The sequence below is a fragment of the Cavia porcellus genome, unplaced genomic scaffold (genome assembly GCF_034190915.1).
Source record: "Cavia porcellus strain 051 isolate PalLab524CR breed Dunkin Hartley unplaced genomic scaffold, mCavPor4.1 scaffold_5, whole genome shotgun sequence".
NCBI lineage: Eukaryota > Metazoa > Chordata > Mammalia > Rodentia > Caviidae > Cavia > Cavia porcellus.
The window spans coordinates 111,749,580-111,760,032 of NW_026947488.1; the positions used below are offsets into that span (position 1 = coordinate 111,749,580).

Below are 10,453 nucleotides of genomic sequence, written 5' to 3' on the forward strand. Positions count from 1 at the left end.
TTATTTGTTTAGTTTAGTTTTGTTTTAGTGAGACAAGTTTTCTCTATGTATATCAGCTAGATTTGAACCCTTTACAGAGCTCAGAATTGCCCTAACCTCAAAGCAGCACTCCTGTTTCAGCCTCTTAAGTGTGGGGATTATAGATATGTTATTTTTACCCCAGAAAATATTGAGGCTTGTTAACTTAGCCATGTTGTCGCTTGGCATAATAGATGCCATTTTGAGCTTTACATTTAAATGGTGCCCTGTATTTCACCCAGCAAAATGGAAAATCATTCAGGGTAGAAGTCCCGGGAGAAAAGCAAAATGAGCTGTACCTAATGAAAAAAAAATTAACCTGCTCAACAAAAGAAGCAGAATGTCATCCAAAAATTATTATAAGATTCTAGCTAAATGATTTCTAACAGGATATTTTGTGATTCTATCTTTTAAAACATCTGTAACTTTCCAGTTCAATGCCTCTTGTTTAGATCCTGAAATGGGGGTGGGGGTTCTGTATACAAGTGGTCCTGAGACCAGCTAATGAAATTCCACATTTCTCAATTGAGTTTCTTGGCTTCCTATATTGTTGTTCACAAACTCAACTCAAGCTGCAAAAACCTTTACTGACACAAGCAAACACCATGATTAAAAGGCAGTGCCACTGAAATGAAAGAATAATAGTGAAAAGGAGAGGAGAAAAAAGACAAATGCCATGTGTTATAATGCCCACCTATTTTTTTAAAATTTTATTTAAAAGGAAAAAGAGAAAAATGCAAAACAAAACAAAGTGGTGTGAGGGTACAAGTAATACAGAGCTACAAAAAAAATTGTAAGAAATCACCAGTTAATAGAATACATATTATTGAGAGAGTTGACTCCCCAGCTGTAACCCCCCGAGTCATAGAACAGAGCAGTAAAGAATGTTTCACTCCTTAACCTCCCCCTTGAAATAATCAGAGCAGGACAGGAAGGAATGCATCTGCTAGTCATTAACCACTAGATGTTCTGTCCTCTGTAAAGATAAAGATAAGTAAAGGAATGTGCTGTTCAAACGAGACCGAGTTGTACCTGGCACTCTGAGATCAGACCAGGACCCTCAGTCTCCATGGTTACTCAGCCCCAGATCCCTCGAATCAGCATCTGCCAAGTCCTGCGCCGTTCAAAATTAACCAATGCTATCTGCTTCTGTAAACCTGCTTGCTTCCCGCTTGTGCCCTTAAAAACCCTGCACAAATTCCCCTCGGGGCCCTCCGCACTCATTTGCCTGGGGGACCCCATGTGCATGGAAATAAACATTTTACTCCTCACTACGAGCTGAGTCCTTGGGGTCTCTTTCCCTGCGGCGTCGGCCTTTACATATGGAGGCCCCAGCGAGATAGCACGTCTCACGGGAGGTGACCTCGGTGGGTGAGTACGACTGGTCGCTTCTTATTTTTATTCTGAGGATCGATCTACCGGTGTTTTATGCCCTGAGCCAAACGGCTCCGACCTAGGGGCAATTTTTGCTATCTGTTTTTGTTCTCTGTTCTCTGGTGACTGGGGGACGCCCCACACGGTTTCCGTGGCTCACCGTCTGCGATAGGGCCTCCCTATCGATCTGGGGAATTTCATTCCCAATCTGTGGTCCGTCCGGGCCAATTTGGAGACACCCTCTGAGGTGACTCATCTGGGGAATTTCGATTCCCAGTCTGTGGTCCGTCCGGGCCAATCTGGAGTCACCCTGTAAGGTGGCTCGTTTGGAGTGAAACTGATGCGTGAGAGTGAAGTGGCCGGCCTGTTTGTCCTGTGTGTCGTGGGTGTTGTGATTAGTCATTTGTTGTATCGTGCTTGCGTTAACCGCCCTGTGACTATAGAACATCATGGGACAGTCGACCTCATCCCCATTGTCTCTCACCCTCGACCATTGGTCGGAGGTGTGGAAGAGGGCTCACAATCTCTCCTTGCAGGTCAAGAAGAGTAAATGGCTGGATTTCTGTTCGACTGAGTGGCCTACTTTCTCTGTGGGATGGCCACCAGAGGGGACTTTCCATCTGCCCCTCATCCTAGCAGTTAAGAACATCATCTTCCACCCCAGACAAGGGGGCCACCCTGATCAGGTCGCTTACATCTTGGTATCGCAGGACCTCAGGGAGGAACCCCCACTGTGGGTGAAACCCTTTCTTCCCCCTTCTGACTCCTCTATACCAAAGCTCTTAGCTCTGAAAGGACCTCCCGCTCCGGCTCCGGTCCTGCCCGAGTCTCAGCCTGATCTACCTCTGCTCGACTACGACCGGCCTCCTCCTTCCCAGCCGGCTCAACCTCCCCCGTATCCACTCTCTCCTCCAGCCTCCTCGTCCGGATCGAGCGCTCCTTCTCCTTCAGCACCCTCTTCACCTGAACCGAACCCCTCTTCTCCTCCGATACCCATGTCCCCTCTATATCCTCCGCTCCCTGCGATGGCTTGCTCTGGGTCTACACCTCCGGGGCCCACGGGCTCAGCCCAGAACACTCGGAGCAAGCTACGGCCTGAGGACCCAGTTTTTACCCTTCCTCTTTGCCCCTACGGGCCCATGATAGATGACGGGTCGGATGGAGGGCAGATGTCCGCTTTACAGTACTGGCCTTTTTCTACCTCAGATCTCTATAACTGGAAAAACAATAACCCTCCTTTCTCTGATGATCCATCTAAGTTAACAGGTTTAATGGATTCTATCATGTTCTCCCACCAACCCACATGGGATGACTGCCAGCAGCTTCTAGGGGTCCTGTTCACCACCGAGGAGAGAGACCGCATCCTTCTGGAAGCCCAGAAAGCTGTTCCCGGAGAAAACGGCAGACCCACCCAGAGACCAGACCTGATTGATGATTTCTTCCCCTTGAAACGCCCCAACTGGGACCCCAACTCACCTACCGGTAGGCAGCATCTTTCTATCTATCACCAGACTCTAATGGCAGGTCTCCAGGCGGCTGCAAGGTGCCCCACTAATTTGGCCAAGGTAAGGGAAGTTACCCAAGGGCCTACTGAGACTCCCTCAGTTTTTCTGGAATGCCTGATGGAAGCTTACCGGCGGTACACGCCTTTTAACCCTGAAGAGGAAGGCCAACAGGGCTCAATAGCCATGGCTTTCATATAGGGCAATCGGCTCCTGATATAAGACGTAAGCTCCAAAGGCTAGATGGTCTGCAGGACCTAACTCTGAGGGATCTTGTTAAGGAAGCTGAAAAAGTCTACTATAAACAGGAGACAGAGGAGGAAAAAGAGTTAGCTAGGGACAAAAGACGAAACAAGGAATTAGCTAAAATGTTGGCCACAGTTATTCAGGGAAAACCTGAGACAGGAAAGGGAAAGCCCACTCGCCCCCCATTAGACCCTGACCAATGTGCATATTGTAAGGAAAAAGGACACCTGATCAAAGACTGAAAAATTGAAAAAGAAACGAGCCAAAGAGGAACGAGAAAAGAAGTCCTCGCAGCGATCCCGAGCCCCCATGCTCGCCTTAGATGAAGAAGACTAGGGACTTCGGGGCTCGGACCCCCTCCCCGAGCTCAGGGTAATGTTTAAAGTGGAGGGGACTCCCGTAGAATTCGAGGTCGATACGGGAGCTGTTTACTCGGCCCTTCAGGCCCCCTTAGCGGCCCTTTCAACTAAGAAATCATTAGTTCAAGGGGCTAACAGGAGCAAATATCGCTCGTGGACTACTGAGCGTACAGTTGACCTAGGCAAGGGAAAAGTAAAACACTCCTTCCTGGTTATTCCTGAATGCCCGGCTCCCCTCCTGGGACGAGACTTGTGAACCAAACTGGGGGCGAAAATCTCCTTTGAGCCCCAAGGACCTCAGGTGACATTCTGTAACCCAAAGGTTGGGCAACCCATGGTTACAGTGTTATCTCTAAAATTGGAAGATGAATATAGGCTCTATGACCACCGAGACCTCCAGCCCATCGCCCCTGCCTGGCTAACTGATTTTAAAGACTCTTGGGCCAAGACAGCTGGGCTCGGGCTGGCAAGCCAGCAACTGCCTGTAGTGGTCACTCTAAAAGCCACCGCCTCCCCTATTCGAGTTAAACAATATCCCATTAATAGAGAAGCTCACCTGGGGATCAAGGTACACATACAGATACTTTTAGACCAAGGGGTATTGACTCCTTGCCGGTCTGCATGGAATACTCCGCTACTCCCGGTCAAAAAGCCCGGGACAAATGACTACAGACCAGTACAGGACTTGAGGGAGGTCAACAGCAGGGTGGAAGACATTCACCCCACCGTACCCAATCCTTATAACCTCCTCAGCGGTTTAAATCCATCAAGGACTTGGTATACTGTTTTAGATTTAAAGGATGCCTTTTTCTGTTTGCCTTTACACAAAGATAGCCAGCCCTTGTTTGCGTTTGAATGGACGGACCCCGAGACTGGGTCCACCGGACAATTGACCTGGACGCGCCTCCCACAGGGCTTCAAAAATAGCCCGACCATCTTTGATGAGGCTCTACACAAGGATTTAGCCCCCTTTCGGGCTCAACACCCGAACCTCACCCTCCTCCAATATGTAGATGACTTGCTGCTGGCCGTGGACTCTGAGGGTGACTGTACCAGTGGAACTCAGGACCTCTTACGTGAGTTGGCTATCCTGGGATATAGGGCATCGGCGAAAAAGGCTCAAATTTGCAGACAAGAGGTAATTTTCCTGGGTTACTCCTTAAAAGGGGGAAAGAGATGGCTCACTGAGGCTAGAAAACAGACTGTGGTCCAGATTCCCCCTCCAAAGAGCCAAAAACAATTACGAGAGTTCCTGGGTACCGCGGGGTTTTGCCGGTTGTGGATCCCTGGGTTCGCAACCTTGGCAGCTCCCCTGTACCCGTTACTGAAGGGGGGATCTCCCTTTGTTTGGGAAAAGGACCACCAGCAGGCCTTTGATGCCATCAAGCGGGCCCTCCTATCCGCTCCGGCCCTGGCCCTTCCTAATGTGGATAAACCCTTTACTCTCTTCATTGCAGAGAAGAAAGGAATAGCGAGAGGAGTACTAACCCAGGCCTTTGGGCCATGGAGGCGTCTGGTGGCCTACCTCTCGAAAAGACTGGACACTGTGGCAAGCAGGTGGCCGCCCTGCTTAAAGGCCATCGCAGCGGCTGCTTTGCTCATCAAGGATGCTGATAAATTGACTTTGGGACAAAAAATAACAATCATTGCCCCGCATACGCTAGAAAGCATCATCCGCCAACCTCCAGACAGGTGGCTCTCAAATGCCAGAGTTACTCATTATCAGAGTCTCTTGCTCAGCAAAGACAAGGTAACTTTTGGAACCCCGGTGACTCTCAACCCGGTGACCCTGCTGCCGGAAGAAGCACCAGAACCCATCCTCCATACCTGCCAGGACATCTTGGCAGAAGAGGCCGGAGTATGGCCAGACTTATTAGAATACCCCCTACCCGATGCAGAGGTGACCTACTTCACTGATGGGAGTAGCTTCTTAATTCAAGGTAAGCGGTATGTGGGGGCGGCTGTGACTGATCATTCCAATGTTGGGTCCTCGGCCCAAAAGGCCGAACTGATCGCTTTGACTAAGGCTCTGGAGAGCTCGCCAAAGGGAAGCGGGCAAACATTTACACGGACAGCCGATATGCTTTTGCAACGGCCCACATCCATGGGGCCATATACCGCCAGCGGGGGCTTCTGACCTCCGCAGGCAAAGAAATAAAACACAAACAGGAAATCCTTCAATTGCTAGCTGCAGTTATGTTACCTCAGAAGGTGGCGATAATACACTGTAATAGCCACCAAAAAGGGACTGATCCTGTCACAAAGGGAAACAACCTGGCCGATCAGGCAGCAAAATCTGCAGCCATGGGAGGCTCACAGATGTTGGTGACTGATATCAAAGATTCTCCTCCCAAAGAGAAAGCTCAGGTTAACCAAACCCCTGAGGCATCTGACCTGACTACTTACATACAACAGGCCCACCGGCTCACCCACTTGGGAGTTAAAAAGCTGTGCCTACTGGCCCAACGCCAGGACTTCCCGGGGGCATCCCCCACTGCCATACGTCAGGTCGCCACTTGGGTTGTGACTAATTGTGAGGCATGTCAATTGACCAATGCCTACCCTGCCAAGCTGGCCCCCGGCAAAAGGCTACGCGGCACCAGACCTGGACAATACTGGGAAGTAGACTTCACAGAAGTTAAGCCTGCCCGATGTGGACTGAAATATCTGCTAGTTTTTGTGGACACCATCTCTGGATGGACTGAGGCTTTTCCTACCAAAAAGGAAACTGCTGCCATGGTAACAAAAAAGTTGATGGAAGAAATTTTTCCTCGGTTTGGATTGCCAAAGGTAATAGGGTCTGACAATGGGCCGGCGTTTGTGGCTAAGGTAAGTCAGGGACTGGCCAACATATTGGGGATTGATTGGAAGTTACATTGTGCTTATAGACCCCAAAGTTCAGGACAGGTAGAAAGAATGAATAGAACTCTTAAGGAGACCCTCACTAAATTGGCTCATGAGACTGGCTTAAAGGATTGGACGATGCTCCTGCCTTATGCCCTTTTTCGCTCTCGAAACACCCTGTCTGCCAAACCCCCTAACCTTACTCCCTTTGAGATCCTTTTTGGCACTCCACCACCTATTCGGGATCTCACTCCCTTAACTGAACATGCTGCCTTGTTGCCAACCTCCCTGTCTGACAGGCTCATCGCCCTCGACAATCTACAGAGGGACGTTTGGATGCAACTAGCCTCGGCCTACGCCTCCAGTGAGTTCCCTGCACCACATCCGTACCAAGTGGGAGACTTTGTGTTCGTCCGGCGCCACCAACAAGAGACTCTACAGCCTCACTGGAAAGGACCATACCAGGTCCTATTAACTACTCCTACAGCGGTAAAGGTTGACGGGATCGCCTCTTGGATCCACACGTCACATCTAAAGCCTGCTTCAGGGCCAGAGGACGACTCCTGGGAACTCAAATGGTCTGATAACCCCTTAAAACTTAAACTGAGCTGAAAGACTCCTTGATGCTGTTTCCGTACACTCCCCTTACATATTATTACAAAATGACCCAGCAAAGACCCCAGATTGTAACCCCCTGGGCTATAATGGAATTATTCATATTAATGTTAGTCACTCCTACAATGGCTAATCCCCACCGTCCTTGGGTCTGGACATTGAGTAGATGGGATGGCCAAAAAGAAGTCGACAGGTGGACAGGTTCAGGCCATCCAACCTTTAGTTTCTATTCATGTGATATTGTTCCTATTAATCCCAACGTTGATCACCCCCCAGGAATATATCTATGTCCCGCGTCTGTGGAAGGAAGGAGTTATTGCAATTCCCCAGGTGAATACTACTGTGCATACTGGGGATGTGAGACAATGGCCACAGCATGGACTCCCTCAATAAAAGACCGACACCTTAGCTTGTCAGCAACTGGAGGGGGCCAACATAAGGACCCTTTGCCACTGTCAAAGAGGAGCCTTCACTCCTATGACGGGGGACCAGGCAATTGCCAACATTTACAACTCAAGGTCCTCACCCCTGAGGACCAATCTTGGACAACAGGAAAAATTGGGGGATTTAGATACTATATGAGTGGACCTGACACAGGAGGGCTCATCTTTATTAAAAAGGAGCTAAAGACAGAGCCATCACTGCCAACACCTGCCCCAACAACCGCTAAAGGGCCCTCATCCCCTATGTCCGTGACTACCCAAAGCCGAGGGCCCACGACCTCACCTTGCACCCCCTCCAGGTATTTGACTAATCCTCCTGAGTCGGGACTCGTCCCTCCAACCGTGAGCTCCCTTCTTAGCCTTATACTTGGGGCTCATAAAGCCCTTAATCTTACCCATCCAGACCTGGCCCAAGCTTGTTGGTTATGTCTAAGTGCTAACCCTCCATATTATGAGGGAACCGCTCTAAATGATTCCTATACGCTGACCCCCAATTCCGACCAGTGCGATTGGGATCACGTGTTCCACACCCTTCCTTTACCTGGCCTCGCTAGCCGAGGAACCTGTATAGGGACACTTGATAATTGGCCGGCAGACCTACGCCATCGCTGCCTCACACACACCCGTTCCTTCCCCAGAAACCAATATCTCATCCCCCCCACTGGGGCATTCTGGTTATGTACTACTGGGCTCACCCCTTGTGTTTCCACAAATGTACTCCTTGCAGGGGACAGTTCCTGTATCCTCATAGACCTTATGCCACGCATTAAGTATCTCCCTCCTGACATGCTCCCCCTCATAAAAGGTCGATATAAATGGGAACCAGTCTCCTTGACCCTGGCGGTATTATTAGGGATAGGTGTAGCAGGGGGGATAGGAACTGGTACAGCAGCCCTCATTACTGGGCACCAGTCCCGCCAGCAACTCCTTGCAGTTGTAAACCAGGATCTACAGGCCTTAGAGACATCTATAACTGCATTACAACAATCTCTCTCGTCTCTATCTGAAGTAGTGTTACAAAACAGAAGAGGCTTAGATCTTTTGTTTTTAAAGGAAGGGGGCCTCTGCGCCATGCTTAGAGAAGAATGTTGTTTTTACACTGATCATACTGGGATTGTAAAAGATGCAATGGAGAAGTTGAGAGAGAGGATCAGATCCCGAGAGCCCCCTTCAAGTGAAGCCAAAGTGTTCTCTTTCTGGGAATCAATTCTGCCCTATATTCTCCCTTTATTGGGACCCCTGGCCGGATTCATTATAGTTACGGCTATAGCCCCTTGCCTCATTAACCGAGTAACCCGGTTTGTGAGGGCCCAGATTTCTCAAGTAAAAGTCATGGTGCTACGTCAACAATATGACCCCTTACCCATACAGGACCTTTAAGATTAAAAGTCATTTACAAAGAAAAAGGGGGAAATGAGAGAGTTGACTCCCCAGCTGTAACCCCCCGAATCATAGAACAGAGCAGTAAAGAATGTTTCACTCCCTAACCTAGCCCTTGAGATAATCAGAGCAGGACAGGAAGGAATGCATCTGCTAGTCATTAACCACTAGATGTTCTGTCCTCTGTAAAGATAAAGATAAGTAAAGGAATGTGCTGTTCAAACGAGACCGAGTTGTACCTGGCACTCTGAGATCAGACCAGAACCCTCAGTCTCCATGGTTACTCAGCCCCAGACCCCTCGAATCAGAATCTTCCAAGTCCTGCGCCGTTCAAAATTAACCAATGCGATCTACTTCTGTAAACCTGCTTGCTTCCCGCTTGTGCCCTTAAAAACCCTGCACAAATTCCCCTCGGGGCCCTCTGCACTCATTTGCCTGGAGAGCTGTGTGAAAGTTGAGTTCTCTAAAATGGAAATTATTGAATGATACTGCAGAGGAAAGAAATCCATGTGGTGGCATCCAGGAGGCTGTAACCAACACAGACTTAGGAATGGCACCTATTGTGCTACAGTACAAAGTGATTCCTTCCTGCAATACATCTGCAATTCACTAGACTGAGGACTTCTAAAAGCTCGTGCAAATGTTAAACCCATGGCAAACAAGCAGCTTGAAATCCAGGCTTTGCAACATGGCCTTTAGCAGACATTTCATATTCAAATTGAAATAAGAGAAATATAATCCTGCCCTGTTTGATGTCAAATGCACCAAGTTTAGTGGCTCACAACATTGAGAAAGGTAGTCACAAATCAAAGAAGGTCAAAGATTTTCTTAGAAAAAAAGAGAGAAGTATAGCCCTGAATTTTCAGGAGTGGTCTTCAGTGTTTGGCGACAGACCAATTGTCAGGAGTCATTTATACAGGAAAGTCACAATGTGGGTACAGTGTGGGTCTCAAACTACAATCAACCTATAAGCTTAAAGCTGCTTAACTAATATTATTCAGCAGGGGAGCAAGTCAGGCAGAAAAGGTATGTGGAAAGAGCCAAGGCATTTTGTGGGAACAATAGTCCAGTTGTTCTGGTCATTGAGTATGGTAATTGAGGCCTATCTGAACTTCCTGGAGGAGGTGGTTTTAACTGTAGTACATTTCAAGCTGTTGTTTTTCTCTTCAGGAGCATGTAGGCATGGTCACTGCATCTTCTCTTTCAGGTCTGGCTTTCTTCAGCTGTGCCTGTAGCAGTGATTGCTGTATTTAGTTTTTTGCATTCACTCTTTTTTTAAATTTTATTTAAGGAGAAAAAAAAGCAGAGAAAGGGTACAAGTTATACAGATTTACAGAAAAAAATAAACAGTAGGAAATCACTAGTTAATGGATTACATATTGTCATCTTAGAAATAACTGTTCAAGTCACAAAATTAAAGCTTGTAAAGTGGACATTCCAGCAGTGAGATTGCAAACGGTTCTGTTCAATGATCCAACAAAACTCAGTGATATCATTATCTATCTTATACACTTATATATACATGCAGTTATATCATTTAGAGCACTTTCTTTTCCTCTCTTTTGTACAATGACAATTACACATTTTGGGTTTTGTTGCTCCCACAGTTCTTATTACTTTTTTGGAAGGGAGTAGAATCAAATGTGACATAACAGAACAGACTCAATCAAAT

The 10,453-nt window shown here is 47.9% G+C and overlaps 1 protein-coding gene across 1 annotated transcript; it reads left to right on the forward strand.

Annotated features, from left to right (window-relative positions):
* Nucleotides 1–1,841: 1,841 nt before the first annotated feature.
* On the forward strand, nt 1,842–6,955 carry LOC101789080 (uncharacterized). The gene is given in 9 exon segments (XM_063249505.1): nt 1,842–2,218; nt 2,327–3,089; nt 3,092–3,381; nt 3,428–4,508; nt 4,728–5,056; nt 5,240–5,439; nt 5,841–6,007; nt 6,290–6,328; nt 6,473–6,955. Coding segments are annotated over 9 exon segments (3,729 nt in total).
* The last annotated feature ends 3,498 nt before the right edge of the window (nt 6,956–10,453 follow it).